The following is a 13195-nucleotide window of genomic DNA, read 5'->3' on the forward strand; positions in this document are numbered from 1 at the left end:
GATAACACTAATATGATTCAAGGAAAAGAGAGAGATTGTTATAAAACTGCATGATACCAAAATCCCCCAGGGAAGAAGAAGACAGATACTACCCCACACCCCATTTTCCTCCTCATAGAATTTATTTTATTTATTTCACTTTTCATTCAGAGTCCTATCAAAGCTGTTAGTTTAGCCACCTCTTGTATTGTATTGTTTTTAATAGGAAATATGAAATCTTTTGAACCAGTGAACACCTTTAAAATTTTGAAGCAGTGAGTGTTTTTGAACGAAATGCTGGCTATGGAGGGCATGCTCATTCACAAAACAACTGTGGTGCAACAAAACACCAACCTACTAAAAGCAAAACTTGTGGAATTGTTTCCTACCACTCCATGTGCTCTTCAGCCTTATCTTTCTCACCTTCCTTAGCAGGAAGACATATTTTGGAGCAAAATATTTGGAGCATATTTCCCTCAGCTAGGGAAGCATGCCCACAGCAAAAATAATGTTTTCTTCCTATAGTGATGTACAGTTGTCCTCAACTTACGACAGTTCATTTAGTGACCATTCAAAGTTACGTCACTGAAAAAAGTGACTGATGACCATTTTTTACACTTGTGACCATTGCAGCATCCCCATGATCATGTGATTTACATTCGGATGCTTGGCAACTGACTCACATTTATGACGGTTGCAGTGTCGCAGGGTCATGTGATCATCCTTTGTGATCTTCTGACAGAAAAGTCGATAGGGAAGCCAGATTCACTTAACAACTGTGTTACTAATTTAACAGCTGCAGTGATTCACTTAACAACTGTGGCAAGAAAAGTCATAAAATGGGACAAAACTCACTTGAAAAATTTCTGACTAGCAACATAAATTCTGGGGTCAGTTGTGGTCGTAGGTCGAGGACTGCCTGTACACAAAACAGAAACATGAGGGAATATATTTAACAAACTTACTGGGACTCAGAAATTCAGCCAGACTATTTCAGCCAAACAAAAATCTGAACACTTGAGCTCTGACAAGGTTCAGCTGAGAAAAAATAATCTGGAAGTGTCATAACCTGAGTATCTTGCTCCCTCCCTTCCCTGTGTGCCATCCTATCCACCAGTCTTAAACTCTCACCACTACCTTATCTACCATGCTTAACTTTAAGTACAGCATATCTGACTAGCCTTCTCTCTCTCTCTCTCTCTCTCTCTCTCTCTCTCTCTCTCTCTCTCTCTCTCTCTCTCTCTCTCTCTCACACACACACACACACACACACACACACAAAATTTCATAGGGAAAGGGAAGTTGAAATAGCTAAGGCAGCTGGCAAGATGCAAATTGAATTTGAAAATACTTTTTTCATAATAGGTAAGTTTTCTTAGTGAAAGCTATTCAGGATCACAAATGTATAAGATGAAATGGTGTTAAATAAGCCATAGATTCTTTAGAACTTCTGTCTTCTTCCATTGTTTACTTAAACAGTATAACAAATGGGACCTATAAAATGTGGCAGAATGGAGCATTTTAATTTGCTACCCAATTGTACCATCTTCTTTTCTCAATTTAATTCCTCTTTCACTAAATTCAGAATACAATGGGCACTTAACACGCTCTATTTTCACAATTAGTATGTATATTTTTTCCCCAAAACTGACAACCTAAAGATGTATAGGTTAACACACCCATGCTATCGCTATGCTGGATGAATCCCAACTTGGGGAAGATATACATATATTTCCTTTAATTCACTGTTCTATACTCTTTCCATCAAATATTTTAACAAATATCTCTGGAGACTGGAATAGACCTGCTTCCAGGTGTTCTGAGAGATGATCTACTTAGATGGAAGATGACCATCTTGAATGAATAAACAGGTGGATATAAATGTGGATATTATTAGTTTGTTGTTGTCTCTTGACACAACACATATAGCAAAACATGCAGAATGAAATAAGCAAGTTTGATAAAAAAAATACTGCCATAGGAAACAGGTAATTTTACTATAAATAAGATTTTTTTCAAGCAAAAAAGGAATCATTTCTGAATATTTATGATCAAATTATGAATCTCAGAAAAGCTACAGAGGTATAACGTACTTTAATGTGTTGGTTTTGCCAAATAACAAGAGAAAAGTGAACCTTTTTTTCTTTATAGCACTGCTACTTCATGAAACTTATTCTGAGCAGATGTTTATAGTAGACAGAAGGCTTGATGAAAACAAGGAATATTTTCCAGCTGTCTTTTACTTAACATATAACTTGTAGTGATGTTACACAGAATGAAACCAGATATATCTGTGGAACAACTGATTTTTTAGAATTAATTTTCACTCCATAACTATAGATGTAAATAAAATGCTAATTGGTTAAAATGTACTGTTAACATAACTATAACATAAATAATGAATATATTTTAATCATTTATCCCTAATGGAAAAACTCTCCAGGTTTTCTTAGATTATTATTTCAGCCCAATCAGTATTTCCACTTTTGGGATATTATGCAAAATCTTTATTAGTTTCTAGTATTTTGTTTTTAACTAACGTAGAATGTAACAACAGGAATGGGATAAAACATAGGTAAATAAGCCAAAAGCTGGATTCATTGTGAAAGGCTATTGGATGATTTTTTTCAATTGCTCCAAAACATTCAACCCAAAATAATGACTGATTGGACATTGCCATCAAATTGCACAATTTACTGAGCCATGGGGCTCAGTGGTTAGAATGCAGTATTGCAGGCTAATTCACTGCTCATGGCCAGGAATTCGATTCTGACTGGCTCAAGGTTGACTCAGCCTTTCATCCTTTCAAAAGTTGGTAAAATGAGGACCCAGATCATTGGGGGCAATAGGCTGACTCTGCTTAAAAAGGTAAAGGTAGGTTGGCAGAAGCTGGGACAAGTAACAGGCGCTCACTCTGCTACGCGGCACTCAGGAGTCGACCCGCCAAACTGCCGACCTTCTGATCGACAAGCTCAGCATCCTAACCCACTGAGCCACCGCGTCCCTTTTGACTCTGCTTAGTGAGGGCTGTATAGCACTGTGAAGCAATATATAAGTCTAAGTTGAAGTTGCAATTTATATAATTCTATCTATGGATTGTCATCATGGCCAATCTTGATGGCCTATTGAAAGTTATGCAAAAAAATATTGTGCCCAAAAGAATTCCAGCTAGATTCAAATCCTAAATCATCCTCCCAGATTGATTTTTAAGGTATTCAAGGGAACCTCTTATGAAATAGATGTGTACCATTCTTGAAATGCTATTGATGGGTGTAATTCATACAATCTGGATAGTTTATAACAGATGGTTAAATGAGATGTTAACCATTCAACTCAATTACAGTATGTTGTACACTAATAAGATTTTCTATAGCATTCACTATTTATCTTTTTACTTAATGAGAGAATGATGGAAGAGTGGGAGAAAGGGAGCAAGATCAGGAATCAAAGATTGCTTCTACCTTTTCAAAACATATATATATATATATATATATATATATATATATATATATATATATATATATATATATATATATATATATTATTTTAATATCCAGGAGGAATTATATCAACCTAAGCAATAGGAAATTCAGTGCTAACCTAATTTCTCTATCTAGATTTGCCCCCAATTAGTTTCTCATAGTCACTTGAGCTGATATGACCTAAGTGTGCCAAACTTTGTACTTAATTTATAGTCCTGTATATATATGTGTGTGGTCCCAGCTAGCTGCAACTTGAGGGTATGTTTTTTTTTATCTCAACCAAAATATTATTGAGAAAAAAAAACCCTGGCTTCAAAATATTCTCTGCACCGTGATTTTGGAACATGAGGTTTCAGTTTCTTAATTACTTTTGTCCCTCTTGGTTTTCCATTTTCTGAATAGTTTTCCAAAATAATACACTACAATTAGTTGCTAATCAAGACTGTTTGTTAAAGAAAAATGTCAATAAGCTTTGGAGTCTTTACAGTCCAAACTGGTGCAAAAGTACAGAAAATTATGAAGTCTTAATTCAGATACCAAATTAATTATCAGGCCATGTATAACATACAGCAATTTGAAGAGAAATCAGGTAATTTTAGAGCTAATTATCCTTCTGAGGTCAGTAAAAGACGAGGACCCAGATTGTTGGGGGCAATATGCTAACCTTGTTAATTGCTCAGAGAGTGCTGTAAAGCAATAGTGGCAAATATCTGTAGCTCGGATGCAGGATGAGAGGGAAGGTTCGTTCTCCGAGCTTGCGGGTTGGTTTCTGAACATTTTGTTACCAGGCTAGGTAACATCTTCAGCAGAGTTTAGGGGATGTCAGTGTCAGTGTTCTTCTGTTCATAAGGGGTTCAGGCCCTCACTTGACACATCCACACCTGAAGGCATTACAAACAGAAGAGCACTGACACTGACATCCCCTAAATGCTGCTGAAGAAGTTACCTAGCCTGGTAACAAAATGTTCAGAAACCAACCTGCAAGCTCAGAGAACGAACCTTCACTCACAGTGCTGTAAAGCACTGTAGAGCAGAATATACGTCTAAGTGCTATTGCTATGTAAGCTATAACAGAGCTGTAGAGTCATAGTGACAGGTAGTTCTTGACTTATGACCACAATAGAGTCCAAACTTTCTGTGAGTTTTGCCCCATTTTGCAATTTGCAGTTCTTAGGTTAGTAACATGGTTGTTAAGCAAATCTAGCTTCCCCATTGACACTGCTTGTCAGAAGGTCAAAAAGGTTATCACATGACCCCGTTGGCAAACATCTATATTTTTATCACATGACCGTGAGAATGCTGCAACAGTCATAAGTGTGAAAAACGGTCATAAATCACTTTTTTCTGTGCCATTGTAACTTCAAACAATCACTAAATGAATGGTTGTAAGTTAAGGATTCCCTGTGAAGGATTACCCTTATCTTGTTTAAAATCAACATTGTTAAGGATACCAGTGTAGCCAATATAGCACCTTCTTTCTGTAATTTGGCAAATTATTTAGCCTTTGTACTGTATGCCAGAACCAAAAGCTTAACATTGTCAATCTTACTTTACTTTTGCATCTGATTAGAATCAGGTAAGGCACTATTTTACAATCGGAAGAGAAATCAAGTAATTCTAGAGCTAATTATGTGGCTGCATCAGGCACAACAGTGTCCTTATAAAATTGCCTATCCTGGAAGCAAAGCCATCAATCAAGTTTTGGAAATCAGTGTTTATAAGCTGGCTTTTAAACAAAGCTAAAATAGTGGTACTTTGGGTGAATCAAGTCTAAACTAAATATAGCAGTTACTATCCATCGCTACTGATTGTATGAGATGAGTGCAAAAGTAATCCCACTGATGCCCTTAAAATGGTTTAGATTAGAAACAGAGTACCATTAGGATCTTCTACTACATACCTTCCCCTTCCTGTTGGTTTGCAACCTTGTTAGACATAAATTCCAATTGATTTAATTAGAATTGGGTTTGAGGATGTCAATACTAAACTCAATGAAGACAGAAGAAATTTGACTACAAGGTGTTGTTTCAGCTGAGAACTGTCTTTAATAAGAAGATATCTCTGTATTAGATATAAATTATAGCCTACCATGATAGCCCACTCTTTTATAGTAAGGAGATTCTAAGTATTCCTTAATCCTGTAAAGTTTTGATCAAATGTAACAATATTTTAAAATTATTGACATCATTCGGAGGGATAGCAAGACAATTAGCTTCCTAAACAGTTACATGCATGAATGAGCAATTTCTGTGCTTACCTAGTGGTACAAAAGTCTCAAGAAGATTTTCAAATTAAGAGAAGCTGTTAAATATACTACTAAATCAGGTCATGTAATAGGACTGAACTTGCAAATACTAGCCAAGTAGCAGATCAGTACTTGCCAACTAACATAATTTACACATGGTGAGAACTTAATACTTTCAAGTGTATTAACATTTTTCATACTCAACATAAAAATAAAGGGAGGGCAATTGAATTATATCCAAATGCTTTGTTTTAATTAATGATGTTTGTTATTTCATGCTGGCCAATTTGTATTATCACTTTCAGATAAAACAGCTTAACAATAAATCCAAATGTTTTACATGGGCTTCCTTTTTAAAAAAAAGAATATTTGTCATAGCTGAAAATATTTTCCCAGAAAACAGTTTTGGCTTCTTGACTTCCAAAAAAACAATTATTCTGGATAAAAATTTGCAGAATGGTGATTTTGTAAGACAAAGTTATTTTATCTTTTTCTAATAATTTTGTTTAGGCTGCTGGATTTTTTTCCCTTCCATTTCATTATTTTACTAGAGAAATATGTTACATGCGTTCCCATATTCAGCTTATAGTTGCTCATTTATATCCTATTGAGGCATGCAGATCTTGTAAGACCTCCCCCCCGCCCATTTTCTGCCTGGATTATCCAGAAAGGTATAGCTAGAGCAGACTAAACGTGAACTGTGTTACTTTACATTTTTTCTTTCTTCTCACAAAATTCTTCAAAGCTTTAGGAAGCGTCTTTTGTAAATCCAATATAGGAAGATTGTGGAGGTTACTCTCTTGGCTTGTTACTTGTATATTTATTAATAAAATTTATATGGCCATGGAAAGTGACTCTGAGTGTGTACATTCTCTGCTTATTATGGTGTGGTATAATGAGAAATTTGGTAGCATTTCACTTTGTTTTACTAGTTACTACAATATACAATCCAATAAAACAGTAAATAAATAAAACAATTACCGTATTTTTCGGACCATAAGACGCACCTGACCATAAGACGCACCCAGTTTTTAGAGCAGGAAAACAAGAAAAAAAATATTCTGAACCAAATAGTACCGGTATACTAGGAAGGAAGGAGGGGAGAGAGAGAGAGAAGGAAGGAAGGAAGGAGGGAGGGAGGAAGGAAGAAAGAGAGATAGAAAGAAAGGAAGAAAGAAAGAAAGAAAGAAAGAAAGAAGGAAGGAAGAAAGAAAGGAGGAAGGATGGAGGGAGCAAGGGAGAGAGAGAGAAAGAAGGAAGGAAGGAAGAAAGAGAGAAGGAAGGAAGGAAGAGAAGTAACGAAGAAAGAAAGGAGGGAGGGAGGGAGGAAGAAAGAGAGAAAGAAAGAAAGAAAGAAAGAAAGAAAGAAAGGTAGGTACCGGTAGTTTCTTTTCCCTGAATAGGTTTTCTAAGATGCCGAAGCAATTTCAAACAATTAGCAGTATTATCTTGCAAATGGGAAATCACTTCCAATAAACTTCGCAGAGAAACCTGCAGGGACAACTCCTCACGGCTTTGCCTATGAGGTTTAGTTTAGCAAAAACTTTCTTTAGCAGCGAGGTAAAAGAAAGAAAATGTGCGTGTGCAGGGAGGGGGAGGCAGTCAGAAGGCATGGCAGGCACGTCCGTATTTCCTCCCCTGCCGACCAATCACAGGGGCGGGGCGGAGAATTCCATGTCTTCATTCAATCACGTCTCTCCAAAGGAGCTGATGGACTGCGCTGACTGAACGGGAGACAAGTGTTTTCGCTTACCTTTGGACCATAAGACGCACCTCGTTTTTCCACCCACTTTTGGGAGGGGAAAAGTGCATCTTATGGTCCGAAAAATACGGTATCTTAAGCCTTTATATAATAATTATTGAAAAGAGTATTAAAAACTATAGAAGAAATTTGAGTGCAAGTACAAATTTGAGTAGAAGTAAAACAGGAAAAAATATAGATAGAGGGATGTTAGTAATAATGGAGCCCTCTCATGAGTTCACCCAACCTCTGGGGTCCCCAGGCCTACTGGCATAACCAGGTCTTGAGAGACCTTCAAAGGTTCAGAGTGAGGAGGCTCCCCCGCGTTTCTGCAAAAGCCCCTTCTTGCTGGTCGCCCCTCCAAGGCGACTGTTTGGCCCTTTTAGGACCTCTCAGCGATGTGAAACTGGATGTGGAAGACGAGAGCCGCACCTCCAGACGTCCATGTCAGCTGGCTCGGTAAACTGGAAGTCGGAAGATTTCTATAACTGGATGAAACTGCTTGTAGTGGCAATGTAGTATTTTTCTCTAAGTCAGTGCCTACATCTGGAGAAAGTATTTGCTGGGCTCCAGCTTCTATTCATGAACCTAATTGCTTCTAACCTTCCAGGATGAAGGAATTTCTAAGCTGTGTTGAACTTGCAAAGTTTTCATGATGAATCAGTTGTCTAATCTAATGGTGAAGTACTTTCCAAAATTTAAATCAAGAGCCGTTCCAGGAGCTCCTGGAGGTGTCAGAAGTTTAATGTCTTATATCCTTAATACCTTGGAGTTAGTAACTAAAGAGTTGTTCCAATGCTAGTGCTTTAAGCAGACCCTTGGCAATGACTACCATTACTATTCCTTATAAATATGAACTGAGAATAACTGCATCTTATTCTGAAGGAAGGGTAGATGACCAGTCCAAACTCCAGTTCTCAAAGTTCAGACCACCCATTCCTTTTTTAAACTCTCCTGTGCTTAAACTTGGAAATGCGGCTTCAAGTAAAAAAGATGGAAAGATGTTATTGGTCAGTTTTGTGGGAAGCTTCTTTCCAAGTCACAAATTCTGATTGAAAATTAAGTATTCGTGAATGCAAAAATAGAGCACGGGAGAACGGATTAGTATTTTGAAAACAAAACACATAAAAAGTTGCAGATGAATGCTAGCATCTAAAAAAATGTAGCACATACAGTACTCTGTGGGTATCCTAACCCATTCTTGATTTTGGCTTCATGTGGAGTTTAGCGATGTGCATGTATAAAAAAACCTGAAAAGGTGATGGAGATGGTCCTCGACTTAAAATCATGTGTTTAGTAACCATTCAAAGTTACCATGGCACTGAAAAAAGTGACATGACCATTTTTTCACATGACTGTTGAGGCCTCCCCATTCAGATGCTTGCAACTGGCGTGTGTTTATGACAGTTGCAGTGTCCCAGGATCACGTGATCACATTTTGTGACCTTCTGATCAAGCAAAGTCAATAGGGAAGCCAGATTCACTTAACAACTGTGTTACTAATTTAACAATTGCACTGATTCACTTTACAGCTGGGGCAAGAAATGTTGTAAAATGGGGCAAAATTCACTTAACAAACGTCTCACTTAGCAACAGAAATTTTGGGCTCAATTGTGGTCGTAACTCAAGGACTACCTATAGTTGTTTTGTGACTCTGTTAAGAGTTGCTTTATTGTTTTATAATCTATGGCATGTCTACCTTATATACCAAAAAAGGGCCCGAAAAGAATTAGCCTGGGATGTCTTTGATATGCTGAACAGTAGTAGTGTTAGAACTTCACTATGCTGACACCTCTTTGCACTGTTTGATGAGTTCAGAAGCCTGGATTTATTTGGCAGAAGGCAATACCAAATCATTGTTCAAGCTAATTTGCTCCAGTTTTTGTAAAAGATTTTGTAGAATGGCACAGGCTTATCCTCTGTTACTCTGAACCTGATGTTCTTGAGCATTAAAGAAGTTAATTTGGGTTAAATTGATAGCCTTGTAAATAGACTACTTAAGAATATCTATCTGTCTGTCTGTCTGTCTTTCTTTCAATAATTTATTTATTCCCCACCTTTTATTATTTTTACAAATAACTCAAGGCAGTGAGCATACGCAACATGCCTTCCTCCTCTTATTTTCCCCACAACAACAACCCTGTGAGATGGGTTGGGCTGAGAGAGAATGGCTGGCCCAAAGATACCCAGCTGGTTTTCATGGCTAAAACGGGACTTGAGGAGGACAATCTCCCACTTTCTAGACCAACTGGCTCTATCTGTCATCTGTCTATCATATATAAACCAATCAGCATGTAGAAAGATCATGTTTGAGAATTCTTGACTGTGGATTTTCCCACACATGGATCCATTGATGGTGGACTATAGTGACCATAACTTCTGGTCATTAGTCAAATAGGCTGAGGTCAATAGAACCATAAAAGCAACATTGGGGGATTCAGGGTTGATTGATATCTAATTCAGGGACAGTAAAGTGCTCAGGATAGAGAGAAAATGGGTCATATTTAGCCACACCCCCATCTCTCTCCAACCTGTATATATTCAGACAGGAATATATATGTATTACTAATTTAACAACTGCAGTGATTCACTTGACAACTGCGGCAAGAAAGGTTGTAAAATGGTTGTAAAACTCACTTAACAACTGTCTTGCTCAGCAATGGGAATTTTGGGCTCAATTGTGGTTGTAAGTTGAGGATTACCCTAAGTCCTTTATAATAATTTTGATTTGATATGTGCAGGAAATGTATATGCGATTAAGGTATTCAGTTTCACAGATCATAGAGAAGATAATATTTTTTCACTACAGTATTAACTTTGTCAGTTTTTCCTTATGAACCCAGTAAGAGGTATGGGGAAGTCATTTTAATATTTTAAAATATAGCTGACATTTATAAAAAATATTTTTAAAACATACATCAAGAGGAACGAGCTTACAAAAAAATGCTCATCTTTTAATAAATAAGGATAATTGTTAAAAAATGTATTTTAATAGAAATATCCCCCCCAAAAGAATTCATTGTCATAGTAGCATGTAGGAAGCCAAATGGCACTTAGATTTTTTTGGATTTCTCAATTGCCAGGCTTTTTAGCATTTCTCAGGCTTGGCATCCAACCTTTCCAGATTTCACTTTCAAGATACATCCAGAAGAAGATGAAATATTTTGTGGTCTTGAATCTTATATTCCATAGAAAGGATGGGATTTTTTTCTCCTGATTAGAAATATTTTTATACCTTACTCATACATATTTGCCTCTAACTCATATAAAAGAGAGAGATGCAGGTACATTACCATTGTATGGTTACATTATTATAGTTTTGGATCCTAAAGCTAAATATCTGGAAATGCTAAAAATCCTTGGCCTCCCATATACAGGTAAGCTGTTAAATGTATATAAAAGGTGTTGAACAAGAATAGCTGAATGTCAGCTCTCATCTGTTTTCCCTAATACCGGAGATTATGAAACTTCTTATACATTGTTTAATCCAAAAGTGCAATGAAATACATTTGATGTTCTCAAAGAACCAAGTGCACTTTGTCTAAAATTAGCAAACCTTTGTAATATTAATTTGCTCCGCACACAGGTTCATACCAAGTTTCACTGCAGACAAGCACATGCTCCAGGCACTGACACATCAAGTTTGACATTTTCCTATAATGGTACCGTTCTTGCCAGTCGGGGAGGTAAGTGACCACATTACCTTCTATATATAGTTCTGGGTACAAGTTGCTGAATTCATAGAGCAAAATTTGGTGCCAGCCACGGGGATGGGGAAAGAGAACAAAGGCATTTCTGTCCTGCTTTGAGGAAGCTTACACCAAGTTCCATTTGCCCATTTGCCTGAGGGTAGTTGTATGCCTAACCTATACAACTATCCTGAGTCAGGAAATGAGTATGTTAATCAAGCAGTTCATCTTTGTTACAACTTAAGTGCTTAAAAATGGGGGAGGGCAAGGAGCAGGAACAAGAGTCCCAGGCTAGCTGGGTCCATTAGCAGGTGTGGATCTGTGACACTCACTGGCAGAATTAGCTGTTATTAAGTTAAGCAGGAGTTACCCTAAAGCAGGGGTCTTCAAACTTGGTCCTTTTATGACTTATGAACTTCAAGTCTCAGAATTCCTCAGCCAGCATGCCTGGCTGAGGAATTCTGGAAGTTGAAGTCCACAAGTCATAAAAGGGCCAAGTTTGAAGACCCCTGCCCTTTATCAAATTTTCAACTCCCTCATTCTTTAGCTTTACTTTACGTCTTAAATTATTATGGTATTTTTCCACTGTTTAATTTCATTGCAATGACTGGTGGATATAAAAAAATGTTGATAGGCTTCAGTAGTGTCTCTTTTTCTTTTCTTTATTTTAAGGTAAATGATTGCCTAAATTTAACTTTTTCCTTTAGTTCTTAGATTATTTTTCTTTATATCCTTCTTTTCTACTAAAGCTCAAAGATTAAACATTTCTTTCCTCCAATGTTATCCTTATGATGGAACCCCTGTGATGTAAGATAAGTTAAAAGACAGTATTTGTCAATCACTTCGTGAATATCCAAGATTGAGTGAAATCCCCTGATTCTGGTCAAAGACTTAAAGACACAAAAACAATGGATAAATCTAATTTTAACCATCAGGGCAGAAATATCAAAATAATCCCTATAGCTTTAGTTTACAGAAGCTTTTTTTTCTTACTATCTCTATCTCATACTTCTTGAAAAGGTTTTTAAATATCATCTCTAGGATCATTACAGATCAGGATTTTCTGTTAACCACAATTTACAAACCAGTTTATAATATAGAGTAAGAGGAAACTATGATGAACTTTAATAGTCATGGTTATTGATGATGATGTAATATTAACTGTGATTAAGGCTGGCAGATGAGAAAGTAGGATGGAAACTTTAGATCCTGTAGTCTGATGCAGTGAAGAAGACATTTTTTTTACATATTTTTTAAATAGTAACAAGAGTCATCTGCCTGAGTTTCTGTCTTTTATATCATTCCTCCAGAGAAACGATCATGTCAGGGCCTAGTCTGTCAAGGCTGTAGGAACCTTGATTACGATTTATTTTTTGTGAAAGATATTTGAGCATTTGCCATATGCAGTTGTTCTTTTGCATTTATTTCTACAGTTGAATTACTTAGTGTTTGGACATCACATAGAACTTGTAACTTGAGCACTTCAGTCTTGGTTTGTATTTTTTTTTTAAATTTATTTTTCAGTTTGTAGAACTACCCATCTCACACTATTAAAAAACATGCAAATAAATAATCAAGTAATAACAACAACAAATACATTAAAACCATTAAAAGGCAAAATATGCAGTCAAGAGTGGTATTTCTGGTCTGATTTGCATATTATGTTCTCTGTCATGTGGATAGTAAGTAGCTCAGTTGTCACCTCTCTCAATTACGGTAATTAGAGGGATTATCTCACCTTTTGTGTACCTGTAGAAATCCTTTATGCCACTCTTATAACATTGGATAGAGAGCATAGCTGGAACTTAGCAAATAGTTTGGGGGCAAAAAAAAAGAGTAAGAAATCAGTACAACCATTATGTGAAGAAGACATTTAGATCTCTTGAAAATACTATTTTTCATTTTTAAAAATTGTACTTGACTTACATAGTAAACTTGAATACCTGTCTGTTGTAGCTTTTAAAGCTAAAATTAGCTTCTCACAATTAGATCTTTGCCTGTATAAAATGTAATACATTTTCCAACAATTGAATATTTCTTCAGGTTTGGTTTGTCAAAC

General features: G+C 36.5%; 1 protein-coding gene across 1 annotated transcript in view; it reads left to right on the forward strand.

Annotated features, from left to right (window-relative positions):
• WDR70 (WD repeat domain 70) overlaps window positions 1-13195 on the forward strand; it is a 132848-nt gene that overhangs the window by 80785 nt on the left and 38868 nt on the right. The window contains exon 11 of the mRNA XM_081318703.1: window positions 11034-11133. Coding sequence (XP_081174829.1) covers window positions 11034-11133 — 100 coding nt within the window. The remainder of the gene's footprint in view (window positions 1-11033; window positions 11134-13195) is intronic.

Source organism: Vipera berus, assembly GCF_964194415.1.
Source record: "Vipera berus genome assembly, chromosome: 2".
In the NCBI taxonomy this organism is placed as follows: domain Eukaryota; kingdom Metazoa; phylum Chordata; class Lepidosauria; order Squamata; family Viperidae; genus Vipera; species Vipera berus.